Source organism: Heterocephalus glaber, unplaced genomic scaffold (genome assembly GCF_053883595.1).
Source record: "Heterocephalus glaber isolate CG9 unplaced genomic scaffold, H.glaber_assembly_v1.0 deba00001442, whole genome shotgun sequence".
In the NCBI taxonomy this organism is placed as follows: domain Eukaryota; kingdom Metazoa; phylum Chordata; class Mammalia; order Rodentia; family Bathyergidae; genus Heterocephalus; species Heterocephalus glaber.
Window position 1 is genome coordinate 45,746,428 of NW_028258296.1, and position 24,868 is coordinate 45,771,295.

The following is a 24,868-nucleotide window of genomic DNA, read 5'->3' on the forward strand; positions in this document are numbered from 1 at the left end:
GAAAATGCTAAATTCCTGCTCATGGGGGTGGGAGGGAGCCCTCCTGAAGGAGAGGGTAGGTAACCTTCCTGGGTGGTACCCCAAGGAGTGGAGAATGAGGGTCCTATGGATGCAGACCCTACAGGGTAGGGGTGAGGTAGCAGCACTATAGGATATGGATGACCAGCTTCTCCCCACACCACACAGAAGCAAGAATGGTTATGATCTTTTTAACTTGAATAATTTCCTAAACTGCCATGACAAATAATCATGAACCAGGTGGCCTAAAACAAATTTGTCCAGGGTGTGGTGGTGCATACCTGTAATCCCAGGACTTGCGGAGGATGAGGCAGGAATATCGTAAGTTTGAACCCAGGCTGGGAAATTTAGCAAGATTCTGTCTCAAAAATTAAAATAGGGCCAGGGATGTAGATCAGTGCACAGACCCTCCGTTCAATACCTAGTACCACACATGTACACACACAAATTACTCTTCCACAGATCTAGAGGTTAGAGGTCCGAAATCAAGGTTCCCTCTAAAGATTCCAGGAAAGGATCCTTTGCCTTTTCTTAGCTTCTCCTGTGGGCACCTTTAGTTTGTAGCTGCATCACTCTAATCTCTGCCTCCATTTTCACATGGCCTTTTCTATATGCCCACATTTCTCCATGGCCTTCTTATAAGGACATCGGTCATTTGATTTAAGGCCAACCTTAATGTAGTATGAAGTTACTAATTTCACCAAAAACCCAATTCCCAAATAGGTGACACTGTAGTTCCAGGTGAATATAAATTTGGGGGGAAGATACATTTAGCCTGGTATAACAGTATCAGTCTTTTCTAAGTGTTTATCAATTTTAATTATTTAAGAGAACTGTTTGGGTTTTTCTCTGTGCTGATTTCCATAAATTTCAAAGGAATCCATGGTCAAAGTGTCTGAACATTTCTTCTCTACCATTCTCTAAATCTGCTTCCGTAGCTCAATTACAGGGATGGCAGACTAACTGATTTTGCCTTCAAATCTGATTTTTATTAATTTTGATATTCTATTGTCAATCCTTTTCTTTAACTTTGTATACTTTCAACTGCTCTGTCTTCAAGTTTATTCATCTATTCCTTTATGTGTTATCTTAGGTCATATTCTAGAATTGTTTGTATTTTTCTGTTTCCAGGTCTCTGCTAAAATCTTATATCTCTTCATACATGTCTCCTTCTCCCCACCTTTTTTTCCTAGCTCTTTCAGCATTTTTATCATTATTGTCAACCCTCAATAATTCAAACAATTCAAACATCTATTAATCTGAGTTTGCCTCTACTGACTTTTGTCTCTGGATCAACGTTTTCTGCTCCTTTGCATGTCCTATAGTTTTTTTACTGGGTAATTTTCTATAAAAGGACAATAGGTATAAAAACAAGTAATAGTTCCCTTTAGAATAAGGTATGCCCCTTCTTTTGTCAGGAATGGGATGCTAAATCAATCTGATCTGCACTGGAGGGGGTGCTGGGCTTTGCTACAGTTCTAATTTTTTTTTCTTTTTTTCAGACAGGGTCTGGCAGTGTAGTTCGGGCTGGCCTTGAACTCACTATGTAGCCTAGGCTGGTCTCAAACTCACAGCGATCTTTCTGCCTCAGCCTCCTGGGTGCTGGGATTATAGGCATGTGCTACCATACCTGATTTGCAGTTGTAATTTGATTCACCTTATTCTCTTGGAATATTCTAAATAGGAGGACAGGATTTCCTCTTAGCAGGAATTGGGATCTGATCTCACTTTAAATTAAACATTAAACACAAAAATGTGATTAAATTAAAAAATGTCCTATCTAGTCATTCAAGTTATTGTATTTGACAGTAGAGGCAAGGTATCTTTTGGGGGAGAGCATGGTTATCTTCCTTTACTTCAGCCTTAAGGTTAATCTTTTCAGCCTATGTTATTTCTAAGGGTAAGAGTTAAAACTAATGAGACTTAAATACTATCAAAGTAATATATTTTGTCTCAGAACAATCCTTTTAATATGTGGTATATATCTCTATGCCTACTATTCTAGGAATAGACAAGTCCATGTTTTTTCCCATACATAATTTAGCTTTATGAGCTTCAATTCTATCAATTTTCCTCTCACCTTACCATGGATACTTCATAACCAGAACTAGCTTCTTTCACATATAGCAACCAGGACTGGACAATACTTCCCAGATGTGGTTGCACCATGCTTTGGAAAAACATACTTTTTTTATTATTTGTATACAATTTTTTTGGAAGTGATGTTAGCATTCGATGTTTGGTGAGATGTGTCCCATGTTCAGTGTTACTTAGCATAGGTAAATAGTATCTTATCCCATTTTCTTATTAGTGCAGAAATAATATTTCTTCAGACATATTAATCCTATTATTCTTACTAATTTCTATATCTAGCAACTTGTTTATAATTGGTCTCTAGTTCCATCATATAAGCATTTTCCCTTAAATTGCTTCTTATATTTTAAACTTTTTCTCACCTTTCTTCTATCCTTGGAACTGTCTCCTGAAAAAAATACAAAACCTTGCAATTTTCAAACATTCTTTTGCAAACCTCTTTCCCACTGAACACATTCCAGATACACACTTTCTTCCTTTTAATCTTATCGGAGATATGTAAACCATTCTTTATCTGCACAGCTGACTCAAAGTAGAAACTATACATATCACTTGCATAACCACAAAAAAGTAGAGAAAATTCCTTTGGTACATGCATATATGTCTATTACTTTGAACTTAGATCATTGTTTCTGTATTTAGATTTCTGATTTTGTTCTTCAGAATGTGGATTCTAGAAAAATCACATACATTAAAAGGCTCCATACCTGTTTCAGGACCACTTTTAAAAGTAATTATAATTTGCTCTAAATGAAAATCTGAACAGCTCTTGACTGTACTTTGCAGTGGTTTCTGTTTGATAATAATCATGTCTGTTGTTATTTACAAACTTCTCACTTATATAAAACATGATAGAAATAGACTTACTACAGGTACCTCTCTCCTTGACTGGTAATTAAAATCTCACATCAGAGACTAGGCTTCATGAAACTATTGCAAGCATGTATGATACTTCAGTTAACACTGTACCTGGCCTTATGGTAGAATCACTTATGCAAAGCTTATGCTATAAACGAATTCACTTGAATTCAGTTTTCCCATATACAGATACCAGAAGAAAAAATATTTTTTTCCAAGACTAAAAGAAATGTATTAAGATGATAACACTCCAACTTCAAAAATCAATTCTAAATGATGACCAATACGGATTATTTGGGGTAATAGAAACTGTCTTTTATGAAAGCGTTCCTATGAAAACATGCTTTAACAATGACATAAATTGTGAAAGGCTGGGATATACAGACTGCTTGGTACACTTCAGGTTCTCTTAAAATAGAAAAAAATTACAATGTTGTAGTCCTTTGGTTTTATTTTCTAGGATAAAAAGCATAAGTATAAATATTTTTAAATGATATCCTTTAAAATAACTATCAAATGGCTTTATGACTCCTGATTATCAATATGCATCAGTGTCACAGATAGCCTTGATTAACTGGTTGAAAATTTCAGAGTGTAATAAACAGTGTTTGTGAACTTTTCCCCTTTCCCTGAGAATCATAAACATCAAAGGAACCTTTTATCCTTTCATTAAAATTCTCTGGAAAGTAGTCGTGTTCGTTCATTGATAACAGGGCAAGGAGCAGTGTCATAGAGGGTTAGTCCATGTAAATTGGCTTCCACATGTAAAGAAATTTTCTGGAACAGAAGAGAAAATTACATAGAGAAACTTGCTCCCTAGCAATTACCTCTTCAATACATTCTGTAGACTATCTTTTTTGATTAGAGATATAAATCGTCTGAAGGAATAGCAAGATAAGATAGCTGTTGCACTGTCAAAGGCATCATCTTGACTTAGTACCAAGTAATCTGGAAAAACCAAGCTTTAAAAAGTTCCCTGTTTTTCTTCAGTTTCTATTAAAAAGTCAATAAAATTAAATTCTGAGTGTAGCTTCTGTAAATGCATAAAGAACATAAAAATTCTATGAAAAAAATATGTTTTACAACTCCAGTTACAAAGCTGAAATGTGCTAATAATACACTACTTTCCCAAACTCAGAAATAATTTCACTGGAGAAGTTGCCCTTCTCTTAACACTGTTTATGGTGATAGAAGTTAAGTAGTTAATTTTTAAGAAGATTGGAGACATGCCAAGGAATTTTCTTTTATTCAACCTAAAGGAAGTCTGACTGCTTAAATCAAATCTATGTTTTCTTACCTGAAAATCACGAATGTAAGTCAAGAAAAAACCAAAGAAGGAAAACGACATTGACCATTCTGCTGCAGTAGTGACCATATGAAGCACATAACCCTTGAGTGAGACAAGAATACTTTTGTGAAATTTCATTCAAATAATTATAATATTCTCAAATAAAAAAGCTTAAATACTTATAAACCAGCCTTCTGAAAATCAACTCCATTTATTGAACATATCTTGAGAATTAAAGAGTAGACCCTAGGAATTCCTCTTAAATGATACTTAGTATCACCTGGAACAAATAAAATTTCTATTTACATAACTAAGAAAACCAGAAGAATTTCTAATCAACCACAAGGAGTTACCACTTTTCCCAAAGCAACATGAGTTATTAAAGGCCACTAATAAAAGTTTAATAATAATCACTGTAAGCTTTAGTGAGGATTACTTTTACAGTATTAAATAATATATAAAATATAATTAGAAAAATCTAGTAATTATTTCATTCACTCTCACAAATACATTCTAATCAGGGCTGATTCTTTAAAAAATAGTTTAAAGTAAAATGCCACGGTCATTTGTGAAAACATAATTTCATTTATCTCTCTTCTATTATTTTTGTTTGTTTGTTTTTCTTCTCTTTTATTCTCAAGATCAAGATCAAAGATGTTGTCCTGATGCAGATATCCACTCTACTGGATACCAAATGCAGAGCCCAGAAATTTTCAGAAAACAAAAAGTGAAAGATGGTATCTTTTCAATTCAAAAAACAAATACTCTAATAATTATAAATCTCAGGTAGTATACTATGTCTACATTTAGAGGAGTCAATTACTGAGAAAACTCTTTGCCATCATAATTATCTTTGTGTCTTAAAATACAGATGGTTCTACCTAAACTCAGTCATAACTAGAAAATAAATCTTAATAAATAATTGATTATTCTATCAAGGAAATTTCTTTGTTAGTGATAAAATGGAAATACATTAAAACAGTCATATTTAATATGATACCAGTTTTTACAAACTTTAAATTCTTACTTTCTCCTCAGGGTTCCAATGAAGTTTTTGTACTATATCTGTGCCAAAGTCACCACTGTATAAAACTGATGAGCAAGTTAACACTATAAAAAAGAAAGTAAGTCAAGGAAGAATCTCAGACAAGATCTAAGTTTAATGTAGATCCAAAACAAAGATCATTTTCAAAGTCCAAAAGGACAACTCACACATTTGTTGCCAAAGTTCAAGTCCATTTTCTTAAATATTTAATGTCACATGGCAGCAGTAAAACTGAAAATGTGCCCAGAAGATTACCACAATATGGTTCTCACAGTCAATCCCTCTCTCTTTGCTTGGAGAATCAGCAATTCTATCATAAACTTCTGATAATTATTTGTAGGGAGAGCATTAACTCATCCTTCATTTTTTTTTTTTTGGAGTTACCACGACCAACTTAAACAGTATCTATTTCTGGCTTAGTTACTGAACTTCAATCTGAATTTAATATTTCAAGTCCTTTAGTTTAAGGTTATTAACCTAAGAATCTCTCCTACCCAAAAGCTGCTTACACTGTGCCAATAGTGTTCCCTTAAATTTTGTTACTCAATTCTCTTCCAACTATAGCCATACTTTACATTGAAGGATACTGCTAAGTACACTTACTCCACACCAGATAAGCAACAGCAGTCTGATCCAGAAGATTTGTTTACCGTGAATTTTGGGCTGCATTAGGTAGGAAAGGATGGTCTGAACAAGCATATAAAATGAGCCCATACCAAAAGTGAGCACACCTCCACTGACATGTACAACAAAAAGGGCTGTTTTCTGGGAGGTAAGAAAAAAAAGTCAGTAAAAGAAATTCAGAACATACTGGCAATACAATATTTAAAAGTACAAGTCAGAGATTTCAATAGGACATTCACTGAGTGGAGAAACTGCAAATTTCACATGCTTTCACATACTTCTGAATTGTCTCTCATAACAATATAAACCTGAAGATTATAGTAAAACCAAATAATTTCATTTTTCACTATAAAATGTAATAATAATTACTCATTCTTCTACTCATTTAATAATACACCTTTTGGGTGTCCATCAGATGCCAAGCACTGGTGTAAAAGTCCTCAGATACATAGTGAACAAGAAGAGGCAAAATATAGCCCTCGTGGAGTTTACATTTTAGTGATGATATACAAACAATAAATGAACTTTAGAAATAAGGAAATTCCACAACATGTTACATAGTGATAAGTGTAAAAGAAGAGTAGTGCAAGGTAGAGAGGATTGGATAGCTGGAAGTATTAGGGGTAAGAAGTTTAAATCTAATTTAAAGGCTCAAGAAATGAAAATATTCTCTGTGCTAGTTTGATTTGGTTTTGGTTATATGACAGGGATTACCATAAGTTATAATTTTTTTCTCCTTTACCATACTCTTCTTATAGATACCCACTTACATTTTACTTTTAACATTATATATACCCTATGCCTAAAAGTGACAATTATATATACCCTATGCATAAAAATTCTACATGAAAGTTTTTGGTTGAATTGCTTTTTCTAAACTGATGTCATTTGTATTTCCTTCAGATGAAAACATATTGAGAGTACCTGATGAATAAGATAACAACAAAAGATAAAGTAGGGCTTGGTTTCCTTCTTTTACAATCTGTACTAAGTTAGAAATAGTGTTCAATTTTCTTAATTCAATCTTCTTAGTTATAGGAGATACTTAATACAAAGAAGTAATAGATTTCCGCTTTTGCTTTCTTTTTTGGAAAGAGCCACTTGCATAGGATTGGGGGTATTATATTTTGACGAAGCTAAATATAGATATTGTCTGATCAATGTCAATATATAGTGGTTTAACAAAACCCCATGAGTTAAAAAGCAAAAAAATAAATGGAGAGCATTTACTATTTTTTTGTTATTGAAATGGGAGTACATAAAACTGGTTTTAGTGGCCATTTTTCTGCTTACTATATTTAGTTTTGTTATTTTAGAGACAGAGAAAGATCTTGAGCTTACTGAATTAATGTCTTCCTAATAGAATACTAAAGCCTCTGGCAATTTGCTGGCCATTCAGGAAGGAGCTTTTATTTGGTTTTGATTAGGCTATGTTACAGAGCAAACGTAACATGAGTTATATAGAAAGAAAAAAGTTAATTCAAAGAAAATTTACATTTAAAAAAAGAAAGAAAAAGATAAAATTTTCACTCAGGTAAGAAAAAAATATTCAATGAAAATTGATAGTAACTAATAATCCTTAGCCAGAGGAATGTAAATTGTGTCCTGCGGAACATAACTGATTATCAGATTGGGAATTATGTTCAGTTTTGCTAATTTTGCATCCATTCCCAAGTTCACTTCAACATTCTCTATCAATGTGTGTTACTCTGACTACTCTTCTGAACTGCTTTGTAAATATCTTCTGTTTCCCTGATTAATTAACAAGTTAAAAATCTTTGACACATGTTCAAAAGTTTATCCAACTTAAAAATATATCTTGTAACAAAACAAATACAAAAATTTAACCGCTGACAGGACAAAAACATGAGAAAGTTCAGAAGTGGTAGGGAACAAATCTTAGATATATAATTTATACATTACCTATGAGTGATCTATAACCTTTCCTAAAAGCAGCTAATGAAACTTAGGAACTAATCTGCTTACTTATTCTTAGCCTTTCCAAAGTCTCCTTGAGAATAAATTTTCTATTATCGATTTCTTGATAACAAGAAATAAATTAAGAATTTTGCTGCCCTAAAAAAAAAAAAAAAAGAATTTTGCTGCCCTGAGCCAAAGAATACCAAGAATTACCTCAAACACCAGAAGCGAGAAAAGATGCTCCTTCTGGGGACAAAAGAGAGAACTAGACCTACCCACACCTTGTTTTTGGACTTATGAACTTTGACAGACTAAATTTCTCTTGTTTTAAACTATCTAGTTGGTGGTATTTTGTTATGGCAGCTCTAGGAAACTAATATATATTTCTGATTACTTATCCCCTCATCTCCTGGAGGATAAATTTCCTGAAAGGAAAAAATTCCTCTAACTGGGCACTGAGGACATTTACCGTGTATTTGTTTTGTTGAATACTATATACAGTATGCATGTGTTTTCAAAGAAACTTAATTTATATTTTTTATTTATATTTTTCAAATATAGCAAGTTTGAGTCATCTCTTTAAATATAGGCAAACAACAGAGATGGACAAGTTTTTTCCAACCTACTTAGTCCCTTTGGCATCTCTCAATAAATTCCTATATAATTAACAAGACCACATTTATACTAAGTACTCTGCTGGGTGCTAGAGATACAACACTGAAGCACAGCACTTAAAATTGATGAAGAAATATATAAACTAAAAAATAGATAAATAAATTTTATTTCTGGCTTTTTGAGACAGGGTCTCACTATGCAGTTCAGACTGGCCTTGAACTCACTAGCCCGGGCTGGCCTCGAACTTGAATCAACCCTCCTGGCCTCAGTCTTCCAAATCTTGAAATGCAGGGATGCACCAACATGCTTGGCTGATAAATAAAAATTTAAACCACTCATATGAAATTAGACTGTAATAAGAGCTATGTATCAGAGGCTTAAAGAACACAAAACACAAAAACTCAAAATATACTGTAATAGATACTGACAGAAAGACTTCTTTGAAGCAGTATGGTCAACACTGAGGTCTTAAGATGCCTAAATCCATTTTGGTTAGGGAGTTTTGGCATGCACAACATATGAAAAAGAATTAAATAAGCTTTTCCAGTTTCAGGGGAAAAAAGTGGGCCAGGATTACATACAATGGAGATATTAAGAAAGAGGATAATACAGAATGAGGCTAAAAAGATAGAGAAGAGCCAGATTATATAACATCTTTGTGTTCATTAAATAATTTGGGAATTTATCAAATTATTTTTTTCCTCTCTTGATTCTCTTTTTTCCATCCAATTTGAAGCTGTAGAACTTTAAGCAATGGTACAGGGAAACAGAGTGAGATACTTGTACGTTTCCAAAAGATCACTGTGGCTGCAATATGAAGAAATGATTAAAGGAAACTAAGAATGACTACAGAGAAGCCATTGAGGAGGCAATGGCAGCAGTCCAGATGAGCAATGAGGCAATCTGCCTTGGTTGAAAAGGAGATGATAGGGAGGAAAGGGCTATAAATTCCCATTTTTCTCTGTATTCTCAGTTGAGCCCAATCACTCTCCCCTGTTACAAAATCCTATAGAAGCGGTTCCTTCACTTTTCACTTTTCAAGGTGGTCCTAAAAAGTCTACCTTAACTTCTTTAATAAGTGTCATTGAATAGTTTTTTTAAAAAAACACAGTTGAAGTTTTTAAGAAGCAAGTGTGAGTTTTGCATCTCTTTTACTATTTCAGCCAACTGGATGCATAACCCAGAAATGCCATATGGCATAACAGAGACAAAAGACGGACGGACAGAGGATGGACTTTAAATCATTGTAGGGAAAAAAAGCTACCTGTCAACCCAAACTCCTGCACTGACTACATATATGCAAAAAATAAACTTTTATGTGATAAGCCACTGAAAATTGGGCTTTTTTACTGTAACTAGTATCGCCTTAACTAATCTTCTCTTGGACTCAACTTATAGAGGCTACAAGTGGATCACCTCTAATCCAAAAATTGGAACTCCAAAATGTTCAGGAATTTAGAATGCTCCAAAATCTGAAACATTTTGAGCTCCCAAAATACTCCAAAATCTGAAACACTTCTGGTCCCAAGCATTTTGATTAAGGGATACTCAACACTAGTATTAACCAAATATAAAAAACTGTGAAAAATAGGAGAGATCAATCAAAAGCCAAGTAAAAATGAAAAATGTTAAATGAAGCACAGAATATGCTCACATGTATATTTGTATAATGAGTATTTGTAATTTAAATAATTATTAGATGCTAAGCAAGTTATCAAATGTCTAAATTAAAACTTTAATAACTACAGAGAGATTAATCAAAAAGCATATATCCAGGATGCAGTCACTAATATAGACTCCTCTGGAAGGATGTCAATAGACAGGAATGTGAAAAGTTTGCAATACAGTTGTGTACCACATAGTAACATTTCTGTCAACAACAGATCGAATATACAATGATGGCTCAGTTAAGGTTGTATGGGGAGGGACTAGAGAGGGAGAATATAAATGATCAAGATGCGATATGCATATGTACCAATTCTCCAAGATGAATGTACATTACTATTTAACGTAAAGATATACCAACAATAAAAATGATTATATTGCCTGGTGATATCACAGCCCAGTTTATGAAAGTTTAATCTATAATGTTTGTACAACAAAACTGCCTAATAATACATTTCACAGAAGGCAACAACCCCAATCACATGACTGTATTTGGTGAAAGTTGACTGCTATTTTAATATTAAGAATTCTCTGAGAAAAAGCTAGCAATGTTACCACTACTCCTTTACGTCCTCATGTACAAAGTTGGGCACCTAGGAATGGAGGCAACCAATAGAACCATCCAAACAAGAATATGGAATAAATGACTGTAACTTGTTATATATATTAAAAACAAAAAAACCAATGTTTAAATCTCTAAGTGTATCATATAGTTTATATTAGTTCTCTGTTTGGTCTTGACATAATCACCAACTAAATTAGTAATCGAGTCCAATAATTGTCCTATGGACTCTAAAAAAGAATATATTTGTTCAGATTATTGAATACGAATTTTTCTAATTGTAAAAGTAGCTTTTTCTAAGACAATGAAATAATATGAAGGCAGTAGATTTTTTTTAAGGATAAGGAACAAAGCTGCATTTAACTGAATGTTTCAGGTTTTCATTTTAACATGTATATTTATGTACTTCAGGAAAATACCCCATGCTGGGCTAAAATACACACCTGGAAATTTGCCACAAGAGACGCTCCTAAACAACTCAATATTCCAAGTACAAGGCCAGCCTTGTTTAATTTGATGATAAGGTTCTCTTCAGGATTCAAGGCATGAACTTGCTTATAACGAACATAAATGGTAGCAAGGCCTGGGAAGAGACAAGCCAAAAAACAACAAAGTAATAAATAACCAGGGAATAAAGTTGCCAAAGACTTCACAAAGGTCACTGTCATGCAAAAGCACAGAATTTCCTTTTATGAGAGAACACATAAACACATGAAAGTCGATTTTAAAAGACTGTTAAGGTTGCATCTTTAACCCACTGGTATCTCTGTTGCCTGAGCAAGTTATCTGCCTTCCGTTAGTCTCATATCTACAAATATTTAGTATAAAATTTTAGAGGTAAGTTTGTTATCTTCTGAAAATTTCTCACAATTAGAGTTATAAAAACGAAATATTTTTTTGATTAGCATCAAAGTAAAAAGTAACTATTCTAGAACTTGAAGTGAGCATTGGCAAAAAACTCTGAAAGCTTACTTGACTCACTTTCTTATCATTTTATTTCATATTTCTACAACTTGGCTCAGTCAAATGTAGCAGTCTAATTATAAAGGGGAAAAAGAAAAGCCTATTTACCATACTTATTTGTCAAAAAAGGGCCAAATCAAACCTTGCACTGCAGAAATACTACCACAGAACTCAGGAGTGTAGAAAATGTAACAGATAAGCTTTTGTAGATATGTTTCTGAAGAGCTTAAATAAAAAAACAAATTTCTGTAAGTTGAACCATTTTCCTGACTTCTGTTTCTGATGTAAACAAGTAACAAATATCATATGGATAAAAGTGAATATTGAGGGCCGGGGATGTAGCTCAGTGGCACCGTGCCTGCAAGTGCAAGGTCCTGAGTTTGATCCCAATACCACAAAAAAAAAAAAAAAAAGTGAATATTTAAAATGATCACATTTGATGAAAAAAATACTTTAGTGAATCAATAAAAATTTGGTTCAAAATTTCAGTAATGTAAAACCCTATAGTAGGTTCCTTTAGCATTAGAATATCACACAAAAATCAAATAATTCCATCTCTAGTCTTAAACTTCTAATGAAATTTAATTGTGTTCAGTTCTATCTACAGTTTTCGCCCCATTACTGACTACCTACAAAGTCCATTTAGGGGCCAGGGATTTAGCTCAGTGGTGCCACTGCCTGCCTCATAAGCACAAGGTCCTGAGTTCAGTCCCCAGTACCAAAAACAAACAAACAAAAAGTTCATTTAAAGCCTCAAGGAATATTTGGTTGTACCTACAACTTCTATTGAATTAGTACTCAAATAGCTCTACAGCTATTTCTTAAAGGTTTATCTCCATAATTTAGCAGTTCTGTAAGTTTTTTTTTCTTTTAAAAAGAGCATAACCATAATAAATAACTCAGTGATTACTTAGTGATTTGCTCAAGTACAACTACAAAATAACACACTAGCATTTAAAGAATAAAGGAATTTACCTATCAATTTTGTTTCTTACAACCATTCTTATTACTTACATAAAAATGCAGCGATATTTAGCATTGCCCCAAACAAGCACTTTTCTGGAGCCACTGTTCCAGTGTCACTGAAAGAATAAAAGAAAGTACTTAAGATTTTTTTACATTAGATTTTTCTAAGGGATAAGTAGTAACAGGAGTCATTTCCAATCCTATATCTTTTAAAAAGCCACTAAGTTCTACTATTATATCATTTTATAAAAAGAACAGAATTTCAGCTTATAAATATTTCCCTATTTCGTATTTTCTGACATCTTTTAAGATTATTTCCTTTCCACATAACAGAAATAAAAATAAAAAATTTAATTTTTAAAAAAGCTATCCCTGATATCAAGATCATATGATTGACTTACCAGGAACCAATCATATGTATTTATCTGTCTCTCTGGAATATTTCCTAAATAACACAGGTCCCTGCACAATTCTTGCCGTTTTGAATCTGTTGTTGCCGCTACCTCTAACTCAATTACACCTGCTCATCTATTGACCAATTAAGAAAATACTTATCAAGCACTAATACCATGTGCTAGAATTCTCAAGACAGGGATACAGAGGGAAATAAAACAAAGCCCCTGCTCTCATGGAGATTACATTCAAGACCAGTACCATTCCTCTAGGAGATAGTGAGTCACACAGTATTCTGTCCAGGCTTCTATTAAAATCACTTTCCTGTACTGCACTGCACTGCAATGTGTCTCTTTATATGCCAGTCCTTCAAGACACCATGGAAAACAGACCCAGATAGAAAATACACCATTTACTAACTGTGGGACCTTGGGCACATTCTCTTATCTCCCTAAGATTATTCCTTATCTGCAAAATGGAGCTACTTATTTGCTCCCAGCCTAAAAATAAGGATGACAGCACCTGCCTGGTAAGTACAAGGCCCTGAGTTCAATTCCCAGTACCAAAAAATAAAAAATAAAAAAATAAGGATGAAATGAAATGTGTAATGTATGCAAAGTACTAGTATCCATTAAATATTAGTTCCTGTTGCTTCCTTAAAATTACTACAACAATTAAAAGACAAAATCTTTGGCCTTTAAGTATTATAGGAATGAGATAACCCAGATCTCAGCTGAGACAATGCATTAGAAATAAAAAAGAAATGGAAAGTTTTATCTAGTAAGGAAGAAGTAAGATTGGGTGAAGATTTGAATTAGAGGCTTAACAAAAGGAAATTATCAAACATGAATTCTAAGCATTGTTTCTTCCAACTTTACAATTCCATGAGTCTTTCTCTTTAAAACTAAAAATGAAAAAACAAAAACAAAAAATAATGTATTAGTAAAGAAATAGTTATAAGACAATAAAATGTGTCTTTATGAGCAAGAGATTTTGTTACTTCTTTACCATCTTCAGGAATGGGAATAATAAGGTCTCTTTGTCCCCACATACTACCTTTCAAGTTGCCTACAATGTATATGTATTATTGTTACCGTAAGAAAAAATCTGTAATTTTAATATAGTATTTTTACTCCAAATGATGCTCCTGTTCTAGACTGCCCCAGAAATAAGTAATAGTATGCACTTCCAAGATGGTTGGCCCAATCATACATTGCAATCACATATATGGGTTGAAAGCAGAATGCCATCAACACTGGCCTAAAAATGAAAACAGCCATGCACATCACCTCATTAGCACAGAACTTCAATCCAGTGGTCACCAAATGATTTAGGTTACGTACTAAATAACAAAAAAAAGTCTGATGTGTAACTTTAAAATACATGTATTTATATTATTATTATCCCATATTTAAATATCAGCAAGGCTAAAGTATTTTTCATTTAAGAAATATACATACATATTCTAATATTTTCTTCTAATATCCTGGTGGCTAGTCTTCTGCACCTTACTTAGACATCCACCATTTGAACCAGCTAAGAAAATACGTAAAGCACACTGGCAACAAAATTTGAAGTGAAAATTTCACTTCTGAAGTGAAATTTCTACTTGGTTCTGTCCTTTGTGGCTATAATATCTAAACCTTTTGAATAGGATCTATTAGCTGAAAGAAATTTTGTGGGATATCTAGTTTATTTATTTTGAATATGAAGGAAACAAGCTGAAGAAGTAAAAATAAGTACTGTACTACAGTTTACTATAGTTTAAATATTTTTAAATGTTGGAGAAAGATCCCTGAGTAACATACTAAGTTCATTAGTGAAAAATAAAAAAGCAGAAGGAAAGAGAGAAAAAAGAGTGTCCAAGGTACTATTAGAAAATCACATGCAATATCATCAGGGAACTGAAACTCTCAGAAAGAAGTCAGTGGCCTCTTAAGTTATTTAAAGCTCTTTAAAGTGACACAAGACAAGTTTTCAGAAGGGGAAATAAAAATACTGAATGTCCCTCATGAATCATACACATACACATACACACACACACACACACACACACACACACACACACACACACACACACACACACACACCCCTTTTCTCAGAGTTACTGAAAAAATGGTCTAAGCTAGGTGTGGTGGTGCATGCTTGTAATCCCAGCACTTAGGAGGCTAAGGCAGGAAGGCAGGAGGATCAGAAGTTAGAGGCCGGCCTGAGCTACCCAGTGAAGTTGAAGCTAGCCTGAACTACAGAGGAAAAAGCTACCTCAAACAAGAAAAAAGAAGTGGTCTGGTTCCTTAGGCTACATGTTTCTCTAGGACAGTGATGATTACCAAATCACTGGTAAAATTCATAACCTTAAGTAATAAAAATTGGGGAGTTTTATAAAAATTCCCAAAATGCACCCATTTTCTTACAATCTTTGTGAGTGACACTATACCACTGCATACACAACAAATAACAAATGTAGATGATAATGCCTAGATTATTCCTTGATATTTTCAAATGGCTCTTTTTATCACCCTTTAAAAGCTTGCTATTTTCTGTGTTAGAAAGGTTATTTTTCAGAAAGTAAACAAATGAATAAATGAAACAATTACAACAAACACAAAATAATGAACATTATTTAACAAAATAAATTCATTTAGCATCTCTGTAGAGAAATGTTTCAAAGGCACCATACAGAAGCCGAATCATCATCTTTTTTTTTTTTAACCTAACTACATTCCTTTAGATTAAAACACTGGGATTTGATTAATCATATTTAAGAATGGTATTTTGGTAATTTCCCATCACCTCCTATACCTATTCAATTCATTTAAACTTTTATATAAAAGTTTAAACCTTAAAAGCTCAGAAACCATTGATAACTGCTAGTTACTTTTCTCTCATTGCTGAGACAAAATACCAGACAAAGTAAAAGGGGAAAGGGTTTATTTAGCTCAGTTTGTAGAGGTTTAAGTCCATAATCGGCTGGCTCTAAGGCAGGATGACATGGAAGAGGGTCATTACAGAGGAGAAACAGTTCATGGCAGGCAGAAGGTAGCAAAGCAACAAGGGTCACAGCTCTCTATCCCTTATATCTTATCCAGGCTACTTAGGGCAGGTAGCACTCACACCTTTAATCCTAGTGCACTTGATCCTGGCATTGCACCATGAATCAATCCCAGACTGACACACTCTAGAACCAGCCACCTCTGAAAAAAACACTCCTATGACTGCATGAGGCTTTGCGAGGTGGGCATCTATACACAGGCCATAACAGGGCAGAATAATTCCATTTACATATTCTAAGACACCTTACTTGGAGGACAAGGCACTAACGGTTCACAATTCATTAATCAACTCACTAACTGTATCTTATCCTGCTATTTCCACATTTTCTCTACCACACAGAAAGAGATAAGTACAAGTTTCATTTACGTTGCTTTGTTGCTGTAATTTCAATGTAAAAATCTTAATTTCAAAATGATGACATAAAACATCAGCTTTAATGTAAAGTATGAATGAGACAAAGCTTTTTCTACACAAAGAATACATAGTACTGACCTGATATAAGGCAAAGCAGGGTCAACATGGTGGAGTGTTACTGCAATAATGTATGAGAATGTGAAAGTAGCAGCTGTCCAAATTACAAGGGCTATAGGAAGGAAACTGAGGCCTTGCTGAAACCACATTTCAAGCAGATCTTCTGAAGAAGAAAAAACAAATTAGAAAAGATAATTCATAAGTTTCCTCCATTCTACTTTAGCCATCCACTCTCATAACCTGGTATTCATCACCTTGAGCTGTGCCCCTTCTGAGAGCATTCCTCACAGTATCCCAACAACCACTCTTCTTTGCTCTTTTGTAAATGGAACCAAGATGCACCCATTGGCCATAGCCAGAAGCTGATTTTCTGTCCCATCATCCCACATATAACCAAGAACTGTACGGCTTATTCTAAATTTCTTTCCAACCTTCCCCTTCTATCTTCATTGTCCATACTCTAAATCATCACTATCATGGGCTACATTATTATAACTTAATAGACTGTCCTCCTGAGGTTGTTAAATATATATAGTTGTCCTTTCATATCCTCAGGGGGATTGCTTCCAGATATCAAAATACACAGATGCTTAAGGCCCTTTTATAAAATGTCATGGTATTTGTATATAACCTATGCATATCCTCCCATATACTTTAAATCATCTCTAGATTAATTATAATACCTAACACAATATAAATGCAATGTAAATAGTTGTTACACTGTAGTACTCAGGGAATAATAACAAAAACATGGTCTATACATGTTCAGTACAGATGAAATCTTTTCTAGTATGTTCAACTTACTGTTGGTTGAATCAGATGGGCCAACTGTATTTGGTCTTCATCTGTTTCTAGGCAAAAAGTTGCTAAAACCCTTGGAATCCTCTTTTCTATGCTAACGAGATGACTAGAGGTTGGCAGTCTCCAGGCAGCTTCAGGACAGGTCCTGATCACAGTAAAGATCCAGGCATGATTAGAGGATTAGGACTTTGAGTCCCACCTACTGAATCTCCCAGGAAGAGAAAGGGGCTATATGCTAAAGTTAATAGTCAAGGGCCAATATTTTAATCATGCCTATGTAATGACGTGTCCATGAAGTCAAAAGACTGGTTTTGGAGACCTTCCAGATAGCTGAACCAAAGGAAGATCCTGGAGGGTGGTATGCCCAGACAGTTTAGAGTATGGGCAATGAAGACAGAGGGTGGTAGATGCTTGCTCCTCCCCTACCTTATGCACATCTTTACCTATAGCCCTTGTAATATCCTTTATAATAAACTAATAGACACATGAATTCTGTGAGCCACTTTAGAAAATTAATTGATTTTCTACTCACTCTAGAGAATTAATGAAGAGGATCATGTGAATCCCCTTGTAGAGCTGATCACACAGGTGAAAAAATTTAGGGCTTGTGAATGGTATCCAAAGTAGGGAATCCTTCAGGGCTGAGAACTCAATCTTTGGTATCTGATGCTATCTGTAGGCAGAAACTGTCTGAACTAAATTGAATCAGAGGACATTCAGCTCCTATCTGCTGCAGAACTGACTGGCAGGAGTTGGGAGTAAGCCCCCCACTTTCTGGTGTTAATACTGAGTAATATAAGAAAAAACAGTATTTCCAAAGTGTTTTTGGTTTTTCCTATACACAATGCTCTTCTAGTCTTGACCATAACTAATTATATTCTACCCTAAAACCAGAGCAGCCCTTCTAATTCTAATTTGACCACTTTACTCTCCTACAAAGAATCCTTCAATGGTTCCTTTAAGCCATTATAAACTGTCTTTCCTTAATATGGTTTGTAAGGTCCTTGCATCACCTCCAGCTACTCTTTATTCTCAATTCCTTATGCTAACCCTCATCATGTTCATCATTACAAAAGCACAGTGTTTACGTTAGCAATGTTTCTAATTACCTTAAATATATGTACTCATTTACTCCTCTTAATAGCACTACAGAGGTTAAGAGAACTACCCAAGACCATAGGGTTGGAGCATAGAAGAGACAAAATTCAAACTGAAACAATTTGATTCTTGAGTTTGCAGAATCACTATGCTACACTGCCATAACAAACTTCCTACACATCTTGAAATGTACCACGCTTTCTTGCACACCTTCAGACCTTCAGCACATTGTTGCCTGTCTGGATGACTAGGTTACAATGGTATCTCCCCCAGCCTCACTACCTACTCAGTTAATTTCTATACACTTTTTCAAGTCCATACTCTTTCTGGCTCCAGCTGAGTATCTCTGTTTTTTCCAACAGCACCCTGTACTCCTTCAACCAGAACACTCATCACGCTTATTGGTCATTTGCTTATTCGGTTTTATCTTTCTCACTAGTCTTTATAGCAGGAAACAATTGTTTTATTCATCATTACATTCCCAGCTCCTATATGAGGGAGAAAGAAAAATACATATATGCCAAAAATACATATATACACATCACTTTCTCCCTTAAATTCCAGACTGAGTGCTACATAATAGTCAATAACATGCATTAGAAAATACTACATCTTTGTGCCTCTATTTTTTAAATTTAATTTTTAAAAACATAGAAGTAATTTTAAATTATAAGAAATTGCTCACGCACATGCATGTGTGAATAATGTGGAGGAGCATCTTCTCATAGTTTGATGACCTAAAAGAATTTAGTATTTCCCATGAACTTCATAAAGATCCTAGTCACTGCTATTTGCCACAATCCTCCACTGTGCTCAACTTCCTTATCTCAGAATGACTTTCCAAATGATGAAATCTTAGCCATTTTTTAGTTGTACTTCCCATTTACTCTGGTCATCTGACTTATTGCTAAAAAGTACATTTACATCTTGCTAAGTTTCTTTCCATTATTGCTACAGTCACTATTATAGGCTTTATTTCAGTAATTTCTGGCCTAAATTATTATGTCCTCTTTTTATACTTGTTTCTTGTCACTCCTTAACATTCTATCAACATTTCTTTTCCTTCATCTACTAAGTTAGTAATGCCAATTCCTTCCCAAGATCCTAAAAGTACCTTCTCTAGTATGGGTTTCTGGGATAACAATTTTCAATTTGTACAAATGTTTAATCACTTCTGAGACTGTTTCCAATAATTCCTAACTGAAGTCCTTAGGAAACCAGTTCCAGTATTTGTTGGTCTACCAACCCTTGCATATGTTGTATGGTTTTCAACTGTGAGCTTATATTTGGATGATCTTAATCTGGAATATTCTAAAAGGCTTAAATTAAGGGTTTATACTTACTTTTGTCAAACCATTCAGGCACATTACTAGCCAGGGTCAAGTTTTAATTTTGTGGCTTTGAGTTTTTTAGACCATAATGTAAACTTCAACTTGAAGCTGAGTGATGGCAGACTGTACAGCTTCAAATTCTCAGGTGGTATCTTTATCCACCCAAACCTGTGGTGAAAATGTACAAACTCCTTTTGTGACTTCCTTTTTCCAGTAAGGAGTTACAGTTATCTCCCTGCCCCACTTTGAGATCCTAGCTGAATTTGGGAAGAGATGGTTCTCCAAGGCCAAGAGTACAATTTCAAGGAAATATTTATATTTTATTCTAAGAAAATGTCATCCACTGAAACACAGGTACCCATTATACAAACTACCCATGTGAATGGTGCCTACTGGGTTGTGTACTTGGAAGTCACTGAGTTGTGAATTCTATTTCTCTACCCTAGTAGAGAACAGGAGGAGGCTATACATCACTTGTCCCTCATTATGCTTTATTCTGCTATAAACCAAATGCCCTCAAAGGAGACATCCTACTCTATTGGTTTACCATTCTGGAATCAGTTCCATCTTTGACTTTTCAGCCCTTAGGATTTCCCTTTCTTCTCAAAAAGAAAGGGAAAAGCTGCTATTCAGTTTAAAGGGTAACTTAATTTATTCAGCATTTAGGTGTTTTAGTAAAAGACATTTTCAAAGCATTTTTTCTACTGGGCCTGGTAGTGTAGGACTATAATCCAAGCACTCTGGGAGGTTGAGCAGGAGGATTACTAAATTTGAGCCTAGCCTGGGCAACTTAGTGACTTAGCAAGAACCTGTCTCAAAAATTTAAAAGAAAAAAAAATTTTTTTAATTAAAGGGATGGAGGCCGTGATGTAAAGTTCAGAGGCCCTGGGTTCAATCTTTAGTACCACAAAAAAAAAAAAAAATTGTGTGTGTACCCCAATAATAGAAGTACAGCCTCCTAACATTTTATTATTTTTACATATATAGATTCTTCCTATTCTTTTGTTTTTTGGTACTGGGGATGGAACTCAGGTCCTTGCACTTGTGAGGCAGGTGGCAGAACCACTGAGCTAAATCCCCGGCAATTCTTCCTATTCTTTAAAACAGAGCTCAAATGCTATCTTCCACATACAACCTTCTCTAATCCCTTTTTATCTGGAAGCAAACACTCCTTATTTTAAGAACTCTTGATTTATACATCTGTTACAGCTCTTTCTTTTACAGTATGGAAATTTGGGGAGGTGTTTTAAGTGAATAAAATTCTTCCAGAGGGACTCTACTCCTCTACCTAAGCATAGCAGAAGGCCTTGCCCATAGTAATCACACAGTATTTACTGAATGAAAAAATAACCAGAACCAAATCCTCTTAATTCTCAAAAACTGTTCATAGGCTTTCTCTTTCAATAAGTACCATTGCCATTTTTCCAGGTTACCTAGACTCTAAGACTTTAGCGTAACCCTAAGCTCTCTCCAAAGCCCCAATATGCTTCACTAAGTGATGGCAATTCTATTTCTAGAAGTCATTTACAACAATCGTTCCTCCCAATGCACACTTGATTCAGATTATCTGGCTTTTCTTCCCCTCTATCTATTGTAACTGCATTCCCAAGTTAACATTCCTAAAGCATTCCTTTGCTCAAAAACTTTCAATAAAACTGTCCAAACTTGCAAAGGCTTCATAACTTCCCTGATTTAGTTTTGCCTTTAAAAAATGAGAATATTATCAGCAGAGACTGCACTGTCTATACAGTAGGTATATGCATATGTAGGTATAAGTAGCTACTTCAATAGGTATATGTAACTATTTCAGTTAAAATTTCAATTGACTAAAATAATAGAAAATTAAAATTTTCAGTTACTCTATTGTACTAAGATATATTTAAAATACTCAAAGCCCATTTTTCTAGTGGCTACCAAAAGGATAGTAAAAATATGGTCATTTCTTTAAAATGGAAAAGTTCCACTGTACTGTGGATAGTTATTACAGAAGTTACATGGATAGCACAAAAGAACCTGACACATTGTTGATGCATAATCAATGGTATCATTTAGTATTACCTGTTAATCTAAAATGATAGCTGTTTTGATGAGGTTTATTCAAGGACTAAAAGAAATAATGTGTTACTATCATAAGTGGTCAACAAATATTTGTTCCTTTTATAATCTGAAAGATAAATTACCTGTTTTACAAGTTCACAAAATTTCAGTCTTCAAAACTGTTCTAACCTGTGCCATTTACAAGTTCTAAAATCCAAAGACAGAGAAAAGAATAAGTTACTTAAATTCATGATTTTAAGTATTACAATTTAAATACATCAATAGTGTTCATCGGGCCGGAGATTTAGCTCAGTGGTTCCGCTGCCTGCCTCACAAGAGCAAGGACCTGAGTTTGATCCCCAGTACCAAAAAAAAAAAAAATTGTGTTCATGGACAGAGCACAAGGCTCCAGAATTATCACCAAGTTATTTTTCTTTAAAGAACTGACACTTGAATTTATTATAACAGTGGTGTTAACATCTGGAATTAAATAACGTTTTAATTTTAGGATATCAATTTTCTTGTCCTTTGTTACATCAGACACCTTTCCCTGACCTCAAAAAGGACAAAATAAAAAGAAAAAAGTTCCTTCCTACAGAAGAGGGATAAAAATTAAGGAAGAATGTTAGCTTATTATTAAGCAAACTAAAGCTTAGCTAGTGTTGATGCAATGTAAAGAGCACAGCTGTGAGATCGGATTTACCTAAGGCAAAACAAATCCTACTATTTCTGTTTTCCAACTGTATATTTCAGGCTGGTTACCTAACTTCTCAGTTACAGTATTCCAATCTGTAAAACAATCAAACCCTCAAAGGATTGTCCCTGGGAGTGGAACAGAATAAGCATAAAAATAATAATGAATCCCAGCATTCCAAGAGGCTGAGACAGAAGGATCACGAGTGCGCCCAACCTGGGCAACCTAAGGAAGTAGCAAGATCCAGTCTCAAAATTTAAAAAATTAAAAAAGAGTGAGTTCAATCATTCATATAAATATAAATATATGTATAATTTATAAGCACGTATAATGACAGCTGATTTATCAATTTTGTAGTCATAATTAACCACCTATATAGGGTACAATTTCTATATATGCTTTCTAAGTATAAAGCACTTTGTACTCATATCTCCTTAGGCTCTGAGGGTTCTAGTTGTTTAAACTAACAATTCAAATAATTTGCCAGTTTGCTGATGACAACTGAGAAATTTAAATGCAGACTAGATAAGAAAGTCAACTAATTGGCCATGCAACTTCCCCTTGGAAAGCTGAAGGCCTGGGAGGGTAACTCTCAACCAAGCAAAATTAGAATTTTAATGGTTAATAATTCAAAAAAACTTGAAAACTGCTGGGCATGGTGGCACACGCCTGTAATCCCAGCACTCAGGAGGCTGAGGCAGGAGGATTGACACCAGTTCAAGGCCAGCCTGGGCTGCAGAGTGACACCCTGTCTCAAAAAAAAAAAAAACTTTAAAAATACTTTAAAATATTCAGGAACAAACTTTACATAGTACTAAGAATGTTTAACAAAATGTTCTTGTACCTCTTATCTTCTGTGGTTTCTTCGAAGCTCCATGAATCAGAAATCCAGTTAATTTTTTTCACAAATATTATAAAGCCACTGGTAATAAGAGTAACTTCTTGTGCTGTCTCCTCTAAGTGGTGGCTTCTAATAATAAAGTATATTCCAAATGTTCCAAGTAAACAGACAAAAGCCCTGAGCTGCTTTCAGAGGTCCAAAGAACCAAAACATAACACACAACAGTTATTTTCCTAAACTTCTAACCTGGACTCTTGACAAATACATTTTGTAATAGTTAAATCCTTAAGAATCTAAAAGATCATGTATTTTTTTTATAAATTAAATGAAAGCGAAATGAGACTCGAATAACGCAATACAAATTCTAGGGTTGCATTTGGGTACAAATGTATAAATTAAAACTTGGGGAAACTGGAAAAATATTTCTATGGAGTGTTTTCTGTTTTTTCGATGCATGTTACTCTATTGAAAGAACAGGAAAGCACAGCAACAGGAATACAAAGGAATAGCAATTTCCTTTAGGTATTGGGATTACTCCATGCAATACAATTGAGTTCCATGTGAACAGAAGGTCACCAAGGAGCTAAAAGTGGTACCTCGGTTCACAAACTCAATTCTCTCCAAGATTCGGGTCGTAAATCAAATTGGTCGCGAACTGAATCAAATTTGCCCATAAGGTCAACATTGAACCTAACCATCGAATTTGATTTAGTTCGCGGCCAATTCGGTTTGCGACCAGAATCCTGGAAAGAACTGAGTTCGTTATCCGGAGTACCACCATATTTCACTCCCCCCACCCCCGCTCCCACCACGAAGGAGTCTGAGCCCCGAAGCGATGAAGTTAACTCAGACATAGTTTTTGTGGGACTGGGGCAAAGGTTCTCGGTATCTCCGTAAACAAAATCTGAGCAATTATTTAGACCGCTGTATTCTTCCCGCTGTTGTGTGGCACTGAAGATCTCGCCTTCGCTTTGTCTGATGTGAGGGAAAGCCGCAGGATAACCACTTAGGGCAGGCAAAGTGGCGACAGAGGGGACCAAGGAAGAAGAGAGGTGGGGCGGCTAGGTGAGGCCTGTGGCCACTCAGCCGATCCCCTTGGCGCCCCGCAGCGTGGTCCTGAGGGAGCCAAAGTCAGGAGTGCCTCGCCCGGAAGACGCTAGGATGCGCCCACTTCCCGGGGCTCACCCTTTCCCACCCTCAGACACACGTCCCTAAAGGGAGCGTCGGAGCCGGAGCCAGTCCTGTTCCCCGGACCCCACCTTTCGGCCTACCTTACCCGGCTGGCTTCGCCTGTCCAGCCGGGAGCTCAGAGCATGCCCGTAGCTTGCAGACCGGGCGGGGCTCTGGGCGCGCTCCCGAGCGGCCCATCCAGCTCCGGGCGCGCCGCCGCTCCTTTCTATCCTGTCTCTCTTTACGGCAATCGCGAAAGTGTCGTGAACGCGCTGCCGCCGATCAGCGCCCAGGAGTCGGAGTTATTTCTAAGAGCGTACTTGCTGGGGTCAGGGTAAGGCTGCGGGCGGAAATCGGCTT

The 24,868-nt window shown here is 35.2% G+C and overlaps 2 protein-coding genes across 26 annotated transcripts in view; one reads left to right on the forward strand and one right to left on the reverse strand.

The window, feature by feature from the left end:
* Window positions 1-3,260: 3,260 nt before the first annotated feature.
* Dram2 (DNA damage regulated autophagy modulator 2) lies at window positions 3,261-24,796 on the reverse strand. 24 transcript variants are annotated; one of them, XM_021265650.2, is made up of 12 exons: window positions 24,610-24,796; window positions 23,342-23,467; window positions 21,947-22,010; window positions 19,779-19,934; window positions 16,558-16,699; window positions 12,667-12,734; window positions 11,133-11,272; window positions 8,687-8,773; window positions 5,891-6,068; window positions 5,286-5,368; window positions 4,268-4,360; window positions 3,261-3,747 (listed from the first exon to the last, which is right to left on the reverse strand). In XM_021265650.2, the coding sequence occupies exons 5-12, from the start codon at window positions 16,683-16,685 to the stop codon at window positions 3,640-3,642; spliced, it is 885 nt and encodes a 294-aa protein (XP_021121309.1). In that variant the 5' UTR covers window positions 16,686-16,699; window positions 19,779-19,934; window positions 21,947-22,010; window positions 23,342-23,467; window positions 24,610-24,796; the 3' UTR covers window positions 3,261-3,639. The 24 variants fall into 24 exon arrangements, with proteins under 24 accessions (XP_021121309.1, XP_021121308.1, XP_021121303.1 ...); XM_021265649.2 differs by lacking the exon at window positions 19,779-19,934 and having other exon boundaries at window positions 16,558-16,696; XM_021265644.2 differs by lacking the exon at window positions 19,779-19,934.
* Window positions 24,720-24,868, forward strand: part of Cept1 (choline/ethanolamine phosphotransferase 1) — a 40,121-nt gene continuing 39,972 nt past the window's right edge. For both annotated transcript variants that reach the window (XM_004853699.3, XM_004853698.3), the window contains exon 1: window positions 24,720-24,842. The gene's annotated coding sequence lies outside the window, so the exon portion shown is untranslated. The remainder of the gene's footprint in view (window positions 24,843-24,868) is intronic.